We start from the raw sequence: 20,181 nt of genomic DNA on the forward strand, positions 1-20,181 counted from the left end.
TATTGAGTTGTAATTTTTAAAGTTATAGTTCTAGGCTTAGATCTAGGTGACAAGATCACGAGCCGTGGAGCATCTTTTTTTTTCAAGTTCAGTTTTTTTTTTTTCAAGGTTTGTTTTCTCTAGGACTAGAAATTTCATATTTGGTTTATTCCAGATCTGGTTTTTAGTCCTAGTAGTATCTCAAATCACCCAAGCTTTCAAGTTCAAGCATTGATTCAAGTAAGTAGGCTCCTTCAATAGTCTTCTCTCCCCCCTCTCATTCCCTCTTCTGACTACCCTTTCTTTCTTAATTTATGATTTTAATTTCAGTTGTTACATTATTGCTATCCCTTTCCCTTAAGGTTCATTGCTAGTGTATGTGTTGGCTTTGCCCCTCCTAGCCATAGAACCATCAATTTATTGCTTTTATTTTAATTGTCTTCTTTTCCCTAAAGCCAAGTAGAGTAACCCTTGTAAGAGTGACTCTCTGGTCAAGTAGGAAAGTTCATATTATGATGCATCCCTCGGGCTAAGTAGAGAAACCTACTTGTGAGTCTCTCTCTAGTTTTCTCCCCTTTTTTTTACTTTATTTTTATTTCAGCATTTTTTTCCTTTATTTATTTATTTTTTTTTTTAAATTACGTGGGTTGTTTATTTTCAGATAGTTATTTATTTAATTTTAATTGCGTGGCTTGCGTCTTTAAATTCTTAGATGACGAATTGTTAGGATGTTATTTTAGATACATATGTTTAGGATGGTAATTAGAATTAGATCACAACCATTAATCGGTTCACTTTCGCATTATTAAAAGAAATAAAAAAGAAAGTGGCTGCTCTCCCTGTGTTCGACCCGTAGCTACACTGATCCGTATGCTTGCGGTTACATTTAAAATCTCAAACAATACATATTTTGGGCCAGTATCCTCCTCCCTCCTTAGATGAAGTATGAATCTACTTGCAAAGTGAGAAGACCTGACGAGTGGCCATGGAAACTATACCATCTCTTAAGCGGTCTACTCTTACTTCTAGCACCCACTGAGATTTGCACAATGGAGGATGAGGCCAAAGGCCACCACGAGAGGATTTTAAGAACAGACTCCGATGTGATCAGTGTAGGAAACCTGAGTACACTGGAGAGAGGTGTTGGGTACTTCATGACCATCCCCCTGCCATGCATGGCAGTCATTTTGTTATGCGTGGTGGCAGAGGGGAGGTGGTGGCAGAGGGTAGCTAGAACACATACTGTTATGGTTGAGACTGAACCTATGAGGTATTCATCTGGCCTGCTAACAGATCACGGTTCCCTTCCCAGAGAAGATACTTTTCACAGGGTTGTCACAATTGGGCAGCTCTTAGTGCCAAACTCTTCGGCTTCAACCTTACAGGTCTCCCCATCTGCTCCTTCCACTGCTCCTTCTTGGGTTATTGACTATGGCGTCACTGATCATATGACAGGTATGTCCCGGTCTTATGATTCTATAGACACGGGCTCACACACCGGCATAAATTGATGAACACCACCTCTCAAAACAGTCGAGGGAATGGATAAGTGGGAGGATATGCCTCTCGGTTACCGCATAAACCTGCGTGTAAAGTCTTCACGCAGATACGCAAAAAGCGAACTCGAAAAAGGACAGCGAGACTCTACGCGAACCCAGTAGGTTTAAGAAATTCTAACGTATGAAATTTACTAGATTTTTCGAGAAGAGCAGCATCAGAGTGATCGGAAGATTCAGAAATGGAACGTATAATGAGAATCAAAAAGGGAACTGATGGATTGAATTCTTTCAAAGCAAGTAATACCGAAAAGGATGGGAGAGAGATGAAGAGAGATTTCACCTTCATTGAGTGGAAATTCCTTCTGCAAGTCGTTCGACATCGAACGAAGCTGTGTTGACAAACGAAATACATCCTCGGGAATAGCTGGGAAAGGATACTTGTCGTAGTAACGGGACAAAAAGGTCCGCGTGATCGGCACCAATCCCTCCGTGGAAGCCATTGACAGTGTATAATCGTATTTCAGTGAACTCCTGAACAATATGGGTCGATTGATTGTGTTCCTCTCCCCAGAGAAAAATTGCCTCGTCCGAGAAGGTGAATGTCCGATGCGGTAGCTTCCACGACGGAAGGGGCAACCGGCAACGTATATAAATACTCAACGCGGCGAAGAGGGCAAGTCTTTCTTTCTTTCTTTCTTTCTTTCTTTCTTTTTCCTTTTAATTTTTTTGTGTAGTCTATCACTTTAATCACGATAAAAGCATATACCCAATTTTATTCTCTCCTTTTTTTTTCTTTTTCTTTTTTTTTTTTTTTTTTGTTAGAATAATTCATATCCTTTAAAATCTTTTTATCCTACTGGAAAAATCAAGTTTTTTCACTCGATCCGTCCTTTTCAAAACATGATACATGGTGACCCAGGGCGATTCTACCAAAAAAATAAAAGACCCAGGGCGAGTGGGGTTAGTTATGTTTTCTTATCTGTATACCGGGAAAAAAAAAAAAAAAATTATGTTTTCTGACTTATAACACCCCCACCCCCAACCAAAAATAAAAAAAAAGGCTGCTATGGTTTATTCCTCTCTATAATCGACCTCCTACTAGAGGGGCAAGGGGGGTGGGTAGGCAGGCAGGCTGGCGGGCGGGCGGGCGGGCGGGCGGATGGGAGAATGGTGATGAATAATGTTCTCTCATAATATTTCTTTAAAGGTTTTATCATGTATTCTTTAGTTTTATTTTTACTAACAATGTAGCATGAATTTGTTTTCTATTTCCCTTCTCCTTTAGTAAGTCTATATATAAATCACCATAAATGTTGAAGTCTGATTTTTATCGAATAGATCGAATTGCCTAACACTTTCCTCATACCGCAATCTGACACGTATCTTAATATTTGGTTACATTCTATTCACTTGACATGTTAATAATTTGACAAAAGCAAGAACGTTACACATCCCACCCTCATAAATAAGTCACAACAAGAAAAAATGATAAAACATTTTAAAAAAGTAAAAGTACTTAACGTTATTTTCTCTTCTTAGTACTTGTGGGGCATAAGGACAAGTATGTTTCCTCACCACCCTCTTCATGGGGTAGGTACATCTCTTGTGGCATAGACAATGTAGGTTCATCGCTGGTGTAGACAACACATTTAGTCACCCTTGGAAAAACTACGAGATGACAAGTCAAAAATCCCACTAGAATATGGAGTGATCATTTTTTTATAGTCATCTTTTTTTGCCCTTGGTAGTGCTTTGCGTGTTCATGCTGATATGTGATGATTTCAAATCAACATAAAAATATTATTCTCAAAGTTTAATTAATGGTTTTGACATATTTAGATTCAACCCATGCCATGGCAAATGCCTTTTACCAATCTTTGTTTGAGTAAACAACTCAACCATATTAGATCCAATAAGTCAGCCCAAGTTAGGTTATAGTGATAAATGCATCTCAATTGACGTCAGTAGTAACTTGGCCAACATCGGTCAAATCCCTTTTCTTTATGGCCAAAGTTCACTTTGTACCGGTCTACAAAAAAGTAGGGAATGTGTGGATCTTTATAGCAAATCTTTATCATATCTCCTCCATGCCTCCCAAGGCTTGTACATAAGCATATTCTAAGGCCTTATGATGCTTTAGAACCCTAAGTGATAAGGGAAAACTTCATCTTGATTGTGGAATAAATGAAAATTTTATCTTGACTATGGAATAATACTTCTTTTCATATACAGTCACATTAAACCCCTACCAATAAGGGAAAAACCCCACAATAATGGATGCAAGACAAACTTTCCTTGGTCGACTAATAGGTCCCAAGGCTATAAATAGATGACTTAGGACCTTAATCGATCCAACCCAAAACATATATTATTGACAATAAGTGGCCCCACCTTGAAGAGATGGAAGAGTGAGTTTCAAAATACGTAGCTATAATACGATTTGGTCTCGATTTGGAACTTGCAAGGAGCCTACCCACACCTAAGAGCTTATCTTGATCTTCATACCATCTCCAGTTAATAGGCCTAGACGTGAACAACTAAATGGGAGGATTCATATTCTTTCTTCAAACTCCCAAGTTCTAGTAAATCCTGCCAAGTTCAAGTTGTAGACGAATTTTATGCATATTATAATCGTATTGTAAAGTTGTCTTGTTATTCTACTGCACCAATTCCGATTCGAATACAATATTAAATGAGTCTACGCATTTCCATTCACCCTTAACTCTTCATGGAAGTTGTATCTAAATAAGTCTTATTTCTGTTCCATTTTATTACATCTCATTCAAACAAAATTTATAGTGAATTGGTGCACTTCTACTGAGCACAAGTTATTGTTGCGCTCTTAGTAGGTCAACAATGTTGTGCACCAATTACAAGATTTTTTGCGTTTTTATATTGAAAAGTATTATTCTTATAAATTGTGCATGCATATCTCATCTTCTTGTTATGATTTTTGCAATAGTTGTAAGCTTAGTATTCTATTTTTTATTATTTTTCTATTGGTCGGTATGTTTTATGCTTAAGTCCACCATTATCCTCTATCGCTATCTTATAGGCTATGTTAGGATTTCAGTATAGATTTTCATACGTATTTATTATTAAATTTTCTAGATATGTGTTCCCTCTCTAAAACATTTTTTTTTTTTTAGTTGTATGGATTTCATATAATAGGCAAGTATATTTTCCGATATTTTTTTTAAGATATTTTTTCATCGTTTTTTTAATTGCTTCCAGTTTAATTTTGCTTATTTTATTCTGAATTTTCAATTTTCTTGAGGTGATTTTAACATTTTGTTATGAGATAAATTTCTTGTCTAATGTATTTCCCTATTGTTTTCCTTTTTTTTTTTTTTAGGTTAGTCTAGATTACCGGTTTTCTAGTCATTATATTAATGCACGAATTTCATGCATTTTTATTTTAATTTATTTAATTATTTAGTCTTTGTAAATAATTGTTAGATGTATTTTATGACACATGATCCCCATCCTTATATTCTATGTATCTCACATATCTTTCATATTATTAGCACATAAATGTAATGGTAACTTTGTCATTTTGATTGTATGATTTTCTATTTTGTATTTAACTTTTTCACTTATGTGGCGTACCATATGAATGATGTAATGTGTTTGTGTGATAATTGTATTTTCATGATCCCAATCCTTATGCATAAAATGCTATGTATTGCTTGATGATAGCATGATAGAAGTAGTTGTGTACTTTCCAGCTTGATGTGTGATAGATTTAAATTTTGTCTTGATTTGTCCACTCCCAAAATTTGTTGTTTTTCATTCCATAATGCCAACCATGCATAGCTAGCTATATACAAATATACGGATTTGTTCCCTCTTCTTTTAGTTTCCCATCACATGTTTATACTGTGTGTAATGTATGTATCTTTAGCATATATGCTTAGTTAGCCTATTTTCATAATACACAAATACCTATGGTTCAAATTTGGTTTTTACCAAGTGTACCGAGGTGCCTAGCAACTTCATCAGGCAGCAACCTGTTTTAAGTGGGAAATCACAATCAACATAAACTATCGGACCCATACCGCTATTTTCCAAGGTACAGGTCCACAAACTCTGCTAATCTTCACAACTGGAGGTGATTTTTTTGCCCTGTTTGGACAACACAATCAAGGGATGGGATGAAGGGGTTAGAAAAACAAAGACTCGTGAATTAAAGGGCTTTGAAATAGAAATATTTATCCCCTCCCAACAGCCGTGATACCAAAGAAGTATTAATTATTGTTGCGACAATTTATGATGCATAAATGTGGCACCCGTATACACATGTTGATGAAGTGTTATCTCAAGAGGACAAAAATATGGTTACTACCGCTTAGTTTATCACTTTAATACAATATTATCTTCCTTTTAAGTGATATAAAGTAACTAAAGTAGTACATTCGAATGCCATAATAATATAAGTATGGATAAGCTTAGGAATTAAATGAATAAATTATCTATCAAAATTGTTTGATAAGATTACGAATACATAATAGGAGAAGAAGAGAAACAAGGCCAAACGAAGGGAGGGGGAACATTATTATAATAGAGACATTTAAAAGAATAATCAATGTAAATTGTGTAAGCCTAACATAAAATAATCATGATAATATAACAGCATGGTGTATCATTCATTTTTTTTTGAAATTTGGAACGGTGGTTTTGGTTTGATTGCTCTTCATTGATTTCGAGATATAAAGACTAACGTGTGGATAAAATAATGAAATAATATATTATTTTTTTGGTGAAAAATTATATAATATATTCGCATCAAACAAAATCGTTGCTCGTGAGTGCCTTTTTCTTTAATCATTCATTTGTTGAAGATTTTGGAAAGCCATAAATGTGTGGTCTCCAAATAAGGTGATAAAACATGGTGAACAATCATTTAAGGGTTTCATCGAAGCAAAAAGAGAGCAGTTTCCGAGGGGGTACTACTACTTCCTCTTCCTCTTCCTCTTCCTCTTCCTCTTCCACTCCTGATGCAATTACTTGAAAGTCTATTTTTGTGGGTTTTGTGAAGCTAAATTGTGATGCAACACTTTCAAAATGTAGATTGAATATAGATATTGGATATATCTTTCGAGATAATAATGGGGTTCAAATAACAGTTGTCTATGAGTATGTTACTTTCAACTCGATAATGGTAGGTGAAGCTCTATCTATCTGTGTTAGCCTTATTCATGCTAAATCTTTCGGATCACACCATATCATCGTTGAATCGGATAATTATTAGGTCATCTCCAGTCTAGGGAAGGCCGCGACTCATCTAATCATTGTCCAGATTATTCAATATATCTTATGTATATATGCTACTTTCACTCGTGTTTTTTTTTCCTTGTATTTTCAAGACAATAATGGTACAACTAATAGCCCGGCAGTGAAGCATTGTCGATTTTGCGTAATACATAATAGCCACATTCCACTCCTTGGTTCCATGAACTTGATGTTCAAGAGGCCCATATGTACATGTTCTTCTTGTTAAAAAAAAAAAAAAAAAAAAGATCTCCTGCATAATTGCCCTCCACTCATCTCATAGTGGAAATATAAATAACAAATTTTAAAATTAAAATAAAGTATAAGGTGTCAACCTAAAGGCCCTGCGATTCCATATGATCTTAAAAAGGGATATAAATGATCATTTAAATGATATGGCTATGTTACTCAAACATGAAATAGAAATACAATGAATGAATTGTCATATATAGTTTTATATTTTTAAATGCACACCTTAATGGTGGAAATGAAATAGCCACAACATGTGATAATTGCATAAATTTGTTTAAATACACAAAGCAATTATAGAATAAAAAAAAAAAGGTTCTAAAATAGCATGAAGAATGAATCGCAATTGGAAGAAAAATTTAATAAATACAAATCAATCATGCCAAAACAATGGGGGTAGGTGACATCCACAATTTTATATGGTGTATGTTTGCAAATCTATTGATCGCAAGATCATTCTTTTAGGTATTGTATTTAAAATTATAAATTACAAATTTTATCTTTGAATACATGGTGAAGGACTAGTGTTTATAGTTGAAGAAGTGTCTAGTCTCTAAGTGGTGTATTGCAACAAGTGTCATCGAAATTCAATTGATTTTGGATAAGATATGGATATTTTAAGATCAATGATTGTGAGGATAAAACCCATTTAACCAATTAAATAAAAAATGTTCTATTAATTTTAAAAACTGTTTGATTAGTCCTAAACACGTTTAGGAAGATACGAAAGAGTTCCAAACATGATTGGGATCAATCGTAGGGATGGACCCGGCTCAACATGAGATGGATTGAGCTGATGTTTGAGTTTAGGTTTGAGGAAGTTGACATGCTCCTGGTGTTGAGCATGACATAACAATATGCTTCCATCATTGGCTCAATCGTGTTTTCTGTGAGGTTAACTATAGATCAGTCGAGTCATTTAGCATTTAGGGTGGTCTTGATAAGGACAACCCGATCTGAACCCCCTTTTTGTGGTTTTTTTTTTTTTTTTTGCTGCCTCATTTTATATTGAAATCTTAAAAAATATAATTATCACACAATAAAGTATACTTCATGGTGTTATGAAAATAAAAAAACTTAGTTGAAAAATTGCTTGAAAACGAGTCTCATAGGCAAAATTTTGATCTATTATAAATGATGGTCAACTCATATCATTTCCAAACCAATTTCGTAGTAAGGATTTTCATGATGAAACCCACATAAACGCAATGTATAGGATTGTTCATCATTCCATCGGGCATTTTGGTTATTGCCAATTAATGTTCTTAAATGTCGACTAAATAAAGTTACAAAAAATGAGAACATACGTTCTTTGTAAATACTTGTTCATCACTGCTTTGCACATCTCTAAGGCGATAAAATAAAATATGTATAAAAAAGTGGAAACAAATTAATCATCATCTTACATGGCTTTATAATACATATGTATTATATTTTCGTTTGAATCATGGTAAATTATTCCTTAATACGTAAGTTGATAATGAGATTTTTTTTTTTTTTTCAATTTGTGTGAAGGTTGATATGGGAACTTGAATTACCATTGTGAATGGAGTTGTGGACTCTCTTGATGGAAGCTTTGCGACACACGAGGGGTGCTTACCAATACTAAGGATTTTGAATAGAATGATTTGAAGTTAAGTATTAAAATCATATTCTACCAACCAAAAAAAAAAAAATCATATTAATTAATGATTATAAATGCTTCATTTTATTTAAAATTTAAAATTTTATTCTACCCATAAAATATGATTTAACTTCATTTCTCTTCCATACAAAAAAAAAAGTTTGATATTTTAACCCGAAAAAAGAAAAAACTTTATAGTTATTTACCAAAAAAAAAAGGACCATATATACGTAAGTATTACGTAAAAAACTCCCACATCTACCTCTCAAATTGGCGAGGTCGACACCTGTGACATGCTTGCCTTTTTTGTTGGAAAATTATCTTGTACCACCCATAATTTTTTAACTTGTGTCTTATACCATCCTAGTTTGTTAGAATTATCAACCGCACCCCTGAAGCATAACACTGTTAACTTAAAATTAGAAAATACCTTTTTGACCCTGTTATGCATAACACTTCCCATTCCTTGTTACTGTGACAGCTTTGAGAAAATGTTGCGTTAATGGCACTCTTTTTTTGTTCTTAGTAAATATGCTGATGGCGTTCTTTAGGTCACTGAAAACCCTCATCAAGCCCCCATCACCAACCCTGTTATGTCCCTCTATAATATCGAAAAAATTCCACCAATCTATCTATTAATAAATTTCGCTTTTTATGTAATCGGAAGAGGAACCTCTAAGATTTGGAGGAGACGTTAATGGTGTTCTTCTCTCTCTCTTCTTCTTCCTCTTCCTTTTTTTTTTCCCCCTTAATTCAACTCTTGATCTGATATTGTCTTCATTGATTGCTAAGTAACGGTTACACGGTTCGTAAATCGCGAGCAATAACTGGAAGATCTAGTCTTTATTCAATCTCTTTCTAGAGATACAATGAGCAAATGCTGGCGGGTCTTTAGCTCCATACCGTACAGTAGAGGGGAACAACCTTTGTGAGTTGAAAGCAGACAATGCACTGAAACCAAACATTGTGGATCGGAAAATAAATGAGGAAACAAAAGCGGCAGAGAAGAGTGTGAAGAGCCATTTCTTCTCACCTACCATGGTGGTCAAATTTGCCGCAGGGTCATCAAATTAGGGCTACTGTCAGAGTAGGTTGGTTGGATAATCAAACATGTGGGAGTACACTCACCAACACCCAAACTTATCACCTTCCAAACGAGAGGAATTCCTAAGTTTGGCTGATCGCAGAGGCGTACTAATCCAAACAGATTCAAATTTTTTGAATATGTTATTTGCAAGTGTGGTAGAGGGGCTTTCACTGAGAGAGCTCCTGCAGCCATAATACCTAACTGTTCAAACTAAAATTTGAGGCACTCAAAGGTACCTCCAAAGCGATCTCAAAGCTCTTGGGCTACCCAAAACAATTCATAATGTAATACTATATTTGAATGATGAAAACAAACCAAAACATGATCTTTTCACAGAGAATAAAATACAGATTTAAGAGAACTCAGATTAAACAAAATCAGATGGTCAAACAAGGCTAAAACTGAGATTGAATTCAGTTAATGGGAAGGGAAGAGTGGGTTTAATAAGCAAGGAAACAAAAGCGGCAGAGAAGAGTGTGAAGAGTCATTCTTCTCAGTTGCCATGGTGGTTCAATTTGCCGTATGGTCCTCGAATTAGGGTTACTGTCAGAGTAAATTGCATTTGCTTACGCTACAACTAGCAAAAATTTTTAGATAACTCGATCATTTTTTCCGTTTCTTTACTTCTTACTATGTAGCCATTGAAGTGGGTCTTGTGATGTAGAATTGCAGGACACCAAGCCCTAAACCTAAGATTGGGGAAGATAGGTTGATTTGGGATTTTTACAAAGAAGGGTAAAACAATAAATTTACCATTCTTCAAGGATAAATTTGTTATTTATGAAATAACAACTACGCCACATCATCACGTAACGTTTCCCCCTTAATGGAATGGATTTAAGTGTAATTTAGTTAACAAAATGTGAGATGCATGCGGTACTTCTAGCACACTAGGGTGGTGCAAGATATATTTTTTTTTTTTTCATTCTATCGGGTGGCAGCCTTGACCCATTTTTCATACCCGACTCCTTAGAAAGGAGGTGAACGAAATCGCACTATTGTTCTTCCATTTCTTTTTTTTAGGGTTTTATCTCCTTCCACTATTGTTGTCGTTCATATCGAACTATGAAGGAATTGATCGAACTCTCAAGTCCATCCACTTAACACGAGATTTTGGTTGAAAGCAACCCTAACCCTTGTTCTTGTTTAAAAAATCTGTTGTTCGATTGATACTTGCTGGTAGGTGTTTTTGTGGCCTAGATTCGTTAGGGTCAGGGACTACGAATTTGTCCCTAAAATTTCAGATTAAACATTACTCCATTGAGCGAACTTCAATCCATCGAATTCGAGAGAGATTTTCGCTGGTTTTCTAGTTTTGTTTGAAGGAAGGGGATGTCCGGTGGTGTCTGATTTCGTTCGTTCTCCACCTCTCGGGTATGGTTTTCTTCCAAGGTCGGGTTGAGTGTAGATGATATTGGAGAAGTAAAGATGGGTCAAGGCTCTTGACCGTTGGATTAAAAAAAACACAGGTGAGTTGGGAGGTAGATGGTTGGGAGTTTAGGTCGTTGGAGACGATCCGGATCCTAATATTCACCTGACGAAGTGCAGGAAGCATTTGCATTTTGCTACTGGCAACGAAATGGAAGAGCTGAAACGTGTGATTCCGATCACCCTCAAGCGAATGATTTTCGAAAGCACTCACGAGGATCTTTCTTCGACATGTTCTTCTCTATTGGATTTTTTACTTCCTCTGCCGTTGTTTCATGATGTAAGGTCTCTTGAAGTAAAAAACCCTCGTCAATCTGCCGATTTCTGCTCGTTACCTTTACTCCCATTTAATTTTCTTTTTATTTTGCAAAATAAAGCTTCTCCTGCATCTCCAGGTCGTACAAGGCCTAACGAACCCAGAAATGGCTGTCTGTCATAAGAACACGAAAGCTGCATTAGATTTTAAACAGAAAGGCAATGACTGTTTCTCTAGTGGAGATTACGCCAAAGCTTTGACTTTATACTCCCAGGTACCGGTTCTGTTTCACTATTCCTCCTTCAATGTAGCATGTATATACAGGAATTCTTCTTTTCTTACCCTTTTTTTTTTCCCTGGTTTCAATTTCAATAGATATTTTTCTGGTTGCTCACAATTTGATTTAGTAAAACATAGGGAGAATTCTAAAATGCTTGCCATTGTTGGAGCTGTTTGCGATGCTATCTGGAGATTTTTGAAGATACATGGATAGACTTTGAGATTTTTTTCGGATTCTTGCTTGCACTATGCTCTAGTCTCTTGAAATGAACCTAAATTGCTACCCTTGCTTTTCGTTTATTACGTTTTCTTTAATTTCTTACTTGGCATTCTAGTGTTGTTACTAAGTTAGGTGCCCTTAACTGCGCCAACACTAAAATGAAGAGGTCCCTCGCAGATTTCCAAGAGGATGACATGATAAGACACATTTTCAATTCCCTAAGTGATCATTTCATCACTCACCTTATCATCCTCATCAAATTTGTCCCCAACAAATCGTTTGAATTGTTTTTGTGATGCAGTGGGTATGTCAATCGGCAAATATAAATATAGGCTAAGTTTAACCCTTGAAATACTCTTACAAGAATAAATAGACAGGTGAACAAAGGAGAACATCAACACAGTAGATTTGGTGATATGGTTATTACAATTAATTTATTTATCCCTCGTGGGTTTACTTGCATTGCCTTTTGAGGTTGTTCTGTATGTCATCAAGTAGTGTTTAGGTACTATACGTAATTAAAATGATTTATGTATTAGGTTCTGTTGGCTAGGAACATATCTAGTAAGAGTTAGTTTTCTTTTTGCAGTGTAGTATAGTAATTAATTTTAACTTTGGTTAGAGGCCTTGGATTAGCCGGATGTTGTGAATGAAGTGTGGGGATTTTCCCCATTGTTTTTCTTAATGGTTCCTATCCTTCAAACGGTCCCGCATGTGATTGACTTATTTGAAGAACTTTTGGGGCATTATATTGACATATGAAGAAGCCAGATTGATCAGTAGACTTGGTACATTAACCCATAAGTGGAAAATGATTGCACATTTCCCTTAGCTATGGACCCTGGAGACACCGTGATGTAGTTGTATTTGAGATTATATGGGGTTATTGCCTGGGTTTACTTGTCATGGGGGCAAGATATAAGGTCAAAATACTAGGTATTAGGGGGTGTGTAAAATCAGTTTAATTACTTTTTCAAGCCATAGGGACCTTATTATGTTTTATGAAGTCTAGTCTATATTTTAGGAAAATCCTCAAGCAAGTCAATAGGTCTTCTAGGAGTTTTCTAGGAGTTGTACTTTGAAAAAATTCTTTTTAATTTTAAGAAAGAGTTGAGCTAGGAGGGCTTAAAAGGTTTGGAATTTTTTGGTACATGAATATACAGTTTTGGTGTAGAATTTAATGAAATATAGTTGTGTTTTGTATGTGTGATGTGCTCATGTGCTTCTCCCTCTCATCCTTTTTTTTTTTTGAGATAGTGATAAAATTTACTACTGGACTAAAATCAGTGAATAAAGTAGTGAAACAACAAGAACACCTGACAACACCAACAAGGAATAAGCCCCACAAAGAGAATAAAGTAGTGTTAAGTAGTTGCTACGATAACTACCCGAAACATTAAACCTTTCCATTTCCTAAGAAGTGCAAAAGATAAAATCATAAGGGCATATTATCCCCATGACATAAACTTGAATGCGAAACCCCTTGTTTTGCCTAATCATCAGCCACCTCATTAGCAGATCTAGGTTTGAGGAGAATATGCCTTTGGGAGAAGAGATCATGAGACAATGGATGGCTCTGATTTACCAACTGTGATGCCATGTGTAGCAATACCAAAAAAGAGAATTAGTACATGCAAAGGTAAGGGAGAAGGAATTCAGCTTTGGGATGACCTTCGTGTCATTGCCCCTCTGATTGGATCTCTTCCTTGGGGTTGAGGAGGTGATTTTAATGTTGTCGTAGTTGCTCATAAAAAGCAGGGAGGATTCCCCATGGATTCCTTTGTAGTTGAGTCCTTCAACGACTGCCTTGAGACTATCAGCATATAAAGCCTCAGATTGCCGGGGCCAAGCTCACCTGGCATAATATGAGAAGCGATACCAACAAGATTTCTTGCAAGCTTGATAGAATCTTGGTTGATAAATTTCCTCTTTCCCTTCCTCCCATGCCACCTTCGGCTTCTTTAGTGTTTCCAACTATGACCCCATTTCTCCTTTGAACCTAAACCTTTCAAGTTTTTTTGACTTGTGGACCCACCACTAGGATTCCCTCCTCTCTGTCTGGGAAGCTTGGAGTAAACTCTGTCCATGCCTTCTCTTCCCCTCTCATTGCCTTTTCCAGAAAGCTCAAGAATGTCAAACTGCCCTCAAGCTCTAGAACTCCTCTTTTGGCATTATCTCCTCTCATGTCTCTGAATTCAGAGCCAAACTTGCTTCCATCCAAGCAAATTAGCAGACTGACCTCCACAACCCTGTCCTTGCTTTTGACGAGCAAGCCACCTATCTTGAGCTCTCTTCCCTTATTGCTCAGGAAGTTAGTTGTCCCCTTGCACAAGTTAGTTTGGTTCAAGAATCACACCCCTCGTCACATTTGCACTGTTTGGCAGGCCCTCTCCAACTGTCTCCGAATGCAGTCCTTCCTCCTTCATTGTCAAATTCCGGTCTCAACTTCGTGCTGACTTTGTTGGAATGGTTTTCAAGATGTGGATCACCTCTTCTTCGCATGTCCCTTCTCGTCTTCATTTTGGGAAGGGATCCTAGTGAAATGCTTGCTGAGGTCTCAGAGAATTCTTCCTACTCTAGAGAATGGATCTAGGTGGATATGTCCTTTGGAGGTAAGTCATTCTGTGATAAGGTGGGTAAGCTTGCCTTTGGTGCTGCAATGAACCACATCTAGATGTAGTGCAATCTTGGAAAATGGTCTTCCAGCTCCAGATCTTTGCAGCAGATTTGGGACTGAATTGGTTTTTATGTTACAAGCAAGCTTTAATTGGTCACCTTTTGTTGTCTCCTAGGGCCTCCCCCTTTCCCGTATGCCCACCCCCCCGCCTCCTACCTTAAAGGTTGGGTTTTGCTTTCTTCTTTTGTAGGCTCTGAAGTTTTATCTTCTTCTCCTTCTCTATGGACTCTCTTTTTGGTTTTTGTTTTGTTTTGTTTTGTTTTGTTTTGTTTTTTTTAATTATTATTTGCGCAAGAAAAGAAAAAAAGTAGGTATGCTGTATTTTAACATTGTTAATATGATTTATGAAATGCATTTTTTCTGCCAAGAAGCAGGGATTGCGGTTTGCACCAATGGAAGCCGATGATGCGGACAAGAGCCTTGTAACAGTGCTATATGCGAATCGAGCTTCGTCTTTGCATGTGAGTTTGATTCCTAAAATCCTGTGTATCTGTGGCTGTAATTTTCTTCTGTCACTATTGACTGAACGTTTTCTGGTTCAACCATATATTTTGTTAGTGCTTCTATTGAGAAACTATTTCATTTATGATATGGTAAAACTATTGAGAACTTATGTATGCTATGGCTGTCAAGCGTAATGTAGCTGTACAAGCGTAGATATTGGTTTTTTTTTTTTGCTTTATCGAAGTTAGCTGAAAAACTTCTTATCCACTTGCTTGATTTGGCTATAATAATCCTGGCCAGAGTCCCTATTTGTATGAATTATAGGTCTGTATATTAAGGAACATTTATGAAGCATTATTAAGGAAAAAAGCCCTAAAACCTGAAAGAGGAGTGTATTTAGGTGTCAATATTTTTGGATTCATTTCTCATCTTAAACAATTTGTTTATGTTTTCCTTCTCTTAATTGCTAGAAAATGGGCCTTTTGGTAGAGTGCATACGTGACTGTGGTCGGGCTCTCTTACTCACGCCTAGCTATGCAAAGGTATGTCTTTTTTTTTTTTTTATTATTATTTCTGTCATCCTCATACTGATATGAAAAAAGAACTAGATCCTCTTCTTCAGGTATTATTGAGTGCAAGACATTGATTATACATGGTAGAGACACTCAAAAAAGGTTCAAGGAGTCGTTGGAACCAAAAGTTTTGGAGTTTCGACCGAAACCCAGTTGAAACTGTTCACATTTCGATGGTCGGTTTTTTTTTTAATCATTTCGGTGGTCAAATGTTCATATTTTGGTCCAAAATTTTAGAGTGACCATAATTAAGCATCTCTAAATATAATGGAACCTTTAGATTGTTAGAAAACACACCGGGTTGGGAAGATGATGCAAAATGTGCCTCTATTGTAGCTGCTTGGTGGACCAAGCTGATATGGTTGTTGGGGGCTTGGGAATGGGAAGATGCTATCCATAAAAGGTGCCACACCTTGCAGTTGAACATCATGAGTTGTGGGGAATGAAGATGTGATGCAACCCCTATCCATGTGAGCAAAAAGCTAGACCACCCAAAGGCTTTAAGAAGGTCAGCCCAAATTCAAGCCCAACACCAGTCCCAAGTCCAACTCAATTCCACCGAGTCTGAAGGCTTAAGATCAAGGTCTTAGGAAATGCCAAGTCTGGCCCCGGCCCCCTCGAAGCCATACCCTTTGTGGTGACCTTTCAACAATAATTAATTTGGGGATGTGAATCTACCTTAATGGTTCATATCAAGCTTGGTAGAGAAATCAACCAAGTTTGAATAAGTATTGTTCATTGTTTCAACAATTCAGTTATGACCAAAATGAATTATACTCAGTTCTGCACATATAAGTCATTCCCACTCTCTTAGATATCAGTTGGAAATTAGGAATTTGTTGAAAAAGTTTTATACATATACCTAAGATTATATGTTTTGGATTTTTGTATATTGCTTTAGGATGAATATATATATATATATATCCTGATTTTTAGAAATAGGATTACTTATATATGTGTGTTGATATGTGCATATGTATATATATTGCAAACATGGTGTAAAGTATCGGTGCCTATCGTAACGATACACAACCTTAAATTTTTTTTTTTCGTTATTGACTTGTATTGTTAATAATCAAGGATTAAAGTATCGGTATTGGTTGCCATATCGGTCGGTCAAAATTAAGATACGTGTCGGAGGGTATCGTATCGTATCGTATCGGAGATATGCTAATATATGCTAAAGATACGCATGTAAATGGATATGAAACACCTTTTTAAACTCTTTTGCATAAAAAAATTGTTAAAAAAAGCTATTGATAACATGTATTATGCATAAACACTAAATTGAGGGTATCGCACTAAGAATTTAAGGTTTGTAGTTGTCCCATAAATGTAAAATTCTTATTCCCAACCTTGATTTCTACTTTAGTTAGAAATATGGCTGGTAGCAATTTTGAAACAAAAACCCCTAAAAAAATCGTGTTTTCTGAAAAAATACCCATCTTGGCCATTATATGACCGTAGCGCATTGTATCGGTACATACTGATACTCATTGATACGTACCGATCGATACATACCGATACTCACTGATACATACCAATCGATACATACCAATACTCACCGATACATACCAAAACGTATATTTCACATTGATTTTATATTTTTCATAGAGTATCAGTACATATCGATGGTGTATCAGTGCATATCGGTATGTATTGTAGGATATATATCGATACAAAAGGATTTTAAAAATTCCATGTATCGTATTGGTGTGTATTGTATCAGTTGACTAAATTTAAGATACGTATCGGAGGGTATCGTATCAGTATCGGTATCGGAGATACTTTAAACCATATTTGTACTGTATAATACGACATGGCTCGATACGGTACAATACATACCAATATAGTTTGATACGTTCATATGCCTGAACATTTAAAAATCCAACTGTATTGGTACGTATCCTACTGTATCGAGTTGTATAGGCCGATACAGACGGATATAGCTTGATACACTAGATACATGTCTTTAAATGGGATATAGGGCCTTTATGAAACCAGAATCGTGAACATATGCTGTGAGGTGAGTTTTTGGGCATTTTTCTCTTCAAAATTACTCTTAGTAATCGATTCCCAAATAACAATTTTCGGGAAAAATCACTAGTACTTCGTGGATTAAACTGAGATCTGGCTTCACCAATAGTAGGTAAGTGTACAACATCATCCTAATTGCTCCTATTCTTGAAAACCTCCTACCCAAGGTTTAAGATCTCGATCTTGCCCCTAATCTCGCTAAGCCAAAATAGCGAGTTTGGCGAGATCTCACTGAGATCTTGCATTTTTTTCCCCGGTCGACTCGATGGTTGGTCTCCTTGGCCATATGGTCTTTGTAGCCCCTAAAACTTTCCATTTATCCTATTTTAGGCCTTCTAAACATAGTGGAGGCATCGGTTTTTTAAAATCAAACCCAAAATGATTCTTTGACTTCGGACCCTATGTAAGTAGTCTTCAAACCCTTCACCTTACGAACATTAAAAACAAACAACAATTGACTATGTTTCTATGAAAAAAATAGGTTTGAGAAGTTTTTACTGAAAACTGATCTTGAGAAGAAAAGGATCTCCAAAGATTGATGATGAAGTGATAATCTCCAATCTCCAAGTGTTGAAGTTGGTAATCTACACTGTATAGGACAGATTTGGCAAGACAAACCACCAAAAGCTCAATTTTTCTTCATAGCAAGGCGAGAGATGTCGAGTTGGGTTGAGTTGAGGATCGAAATTATGTATATATCCAATGTGATTTGGTCTTGAGCCGAGTTGAGACCGAGATATTCACCGAGAACTCGATCGAGATATTGTACATTTTATCTTTCGCCTATGATCTTGACTCGCCAAACAAAAAAAGTAGTTGATCTTGTTGAGTTCTTGAGCCATGCTCCTATCAATGACTTTGAACCACCCCGACACTCTTCATGGGATTCATGGTATCTAGAATAGACTATGGTTCAAGGTTTCGACCATTTCGAAGGTATCCCAGGACTCCGATACCAAAAACCTTGTGATTTTTAAAAGTCACTGGTTTCAACCAGTAACGACCAAAATTTCCACATTTCGACCGAAATTTGGGTTGAACCAACCTTTATCAAACCTTCTTAAATGGTAAATCAAGCCTTATTTCAAAATTTTGACCCTCTCCCCATATTTTTTCTCTATGAAGTGGGAAACTTGGGAAACCACTTATGATTTTGCCCTTGTGCCATCAAATCTTTATTCTAAGCTTGGATTTTGCACATTCATGGCAAATCTACCTAAAGAAGGGAGCTTGGACAAAAAAGGTCAATCCCATCTTCCCCAAAAATCATTTTTTTTTCAACAGAATATACTTTGGAAAAAGAGTAGAATGATGTAAATAGGCAATTGGGATGGGGCCAAAGCATGGATATATCCAGCTTGTTTGGGACAATGGAAGCCATGAGTTTGGGACAGAGTGGAGGATCTGAGCATTGGCGTATATCAGAATTCATTGACTGGAGCCCTAGTTCAGTACATCATGGTGATAGTGGCTTTGAGAGTGTCGGATCAGTTGCATCGCATTATGGGTATCCATCATATGATTTATATGCATGTGGACCATCCTTCGAGACCACCAATTCATTTGGATATGGTGGTGTGGGTATGAACAATATAGTGGATTTTCTACTTCGTTTGGACAGGAGGGTATTTCAGGTGGTGGGTCATCTTTTGTTGATAGTATTTTTGGGTATCCATCCCAACCTAGACACTCTACTTGGAATTAACTATCGAGTTTTGAGTGTTGAGTGTTGACTGTTGAGACTTGAGCCTTGAGAGATAATTCACAATTATGTAATATTATTATTTATTTTGGATCATTTACATTATATTTTGTTTGTTTTAAACTTTTAATCATGTATTTCACATTTTTAGTTAGTAATTTATATATGTATTTATGTAGTATAGTTTCAGTCAATAACTATATTAGCAAACTTTGGTCAACACCACAAGTATGACTGTAGGTGTTTTTTTCCATGAAACTAATTATGTGAATGTGTTAGAAATGTCTAAAATAGGACGTGCACAAAAATCAGGGAAAAAAAAACACATTTTGGGGGTCAAAACAAAAGTTTCCACCAAACTTGGAAAATTTCCATGATTAAAATTTCGATCGAAATTTCGGTCTCCCTAAGGGTCAAAATCAGGTTGAAACCCGATATTTTGAAACTTGATTTAGAGTTGGTTTCTAGTTTAGTAGTGTCATTTCCTTTAAATACATGTAATCGTGCAATGCAAAAATTAAAATTGAAGAATGAATTAAGAATTAGTTTGATTGTGTGCCTGGGTGACCTGGCAGCCTTTGGCTGTATGCTTCCTTACCACCCCTTCACTGTGCGAATCTTCTCTCCCTCCCTTGCAACTTTGAGTTCATCTCAGGGGTTCTTCCCTAGCCTGTCGGCCCTCCATCAAAATGTGTAGGATTAAAAAATTATAATTGCTTTCTAGAAAGAGGTTAAAATCTGAAAGTTCATTTTCCTTGTGTAAACAATAGTTGTACTCTTATGAAATTTCCTTTGTTGGTAATTTGCATGATAGCTGTGGTAAGAGGATTTACAATTTTATAACATTATTTCGGAAC

At 36.2% G+C, this 20,181-nt stretch overlaps 2 protein-coding genes across 14 annotated transcripts in view; one reads left to right on the forward strand and one right to left on the reverse strand.

Annotated features, from left to right (window-relative positions):
* Positions 1–2,195, reverse strand: part of LOC122071804 — an 86,256-nt gene extending 84,061 nt beyond the window's left edge. For 2 of the 3 annotated variants that reach the window (XM_042636217.1, XM_042636216.1), the window contains exon 1: positions 1,819–2,195. In XM_042636217.1, the coding sequence (XP_042492151.1) occupies positions 1,819–1,978 (160 nt within the window). In that variant the 5' untranslated portion in view covers positions 1,979–2,195. The remainder of the gene's footprint in view (positions 1–1,818) is intronic. The other variant, XM_042636215.1, reaches the window with a different exon arrangement.
* Positions 2,196–10,661: 8,466 nt separating this feature from the next.
* The window catches only part of LOC122071808 (histone-lysine N-methyltransferase SMYD3), a 126,939-nt gene continuing 117,419 nt past the window's right edge, over positions 10,662–20,181 (forward strand). For 4 of the 11 annotated variants that reach the window (XR_006138286.1, XM_042636226.1, XM_042636227.1 and 1 more), the window contains exons 1-4: positions 10,664–11,417; positions 11,533–11,667; positions 14,941–15,030; positions 15,484–15,555. Coding sequence is in view for 10 of the 11 variants with exons in the window: in XM_042636226.1 (XP_042492160.1) it covers positions 11,289–11,417; positions 11,533–11,667; positions 14,941–15,030; positions 15,484–15,555 (426 nt within the window). In the remaining variant the exon portion in view is untranslated. Of the gene's footprint in view, positions 11,423–11,532; positions 11,668–14,940; positions 15,031–15,483; positions 15,556–20,181 lie in introns of all 11 variants that reach the window. The other 7 variants (XM_042636224.1, XM_042636229.1, XM_042636220.1 and 4 more) reach the window with 6 other exon arrangements.

Source organism: Macadamia integrifolia, unplaced genomic scaffold (genome assembly GCF_013358625.1).
Source record: "Macadamia integrifolia cultivar HAES 741 unplaced genomic scaffold, SCU_Mint_v3 scaffold_9A, whole genome shotgun sequence".
Taxonomy (NCBI): domain Eukaryota; kingdom Viridiplantae; phylum Streptophyta; class Magnoliopsida; order Proteales; family Proteaceae; genus Macadamia; species Macadamia integrifolia.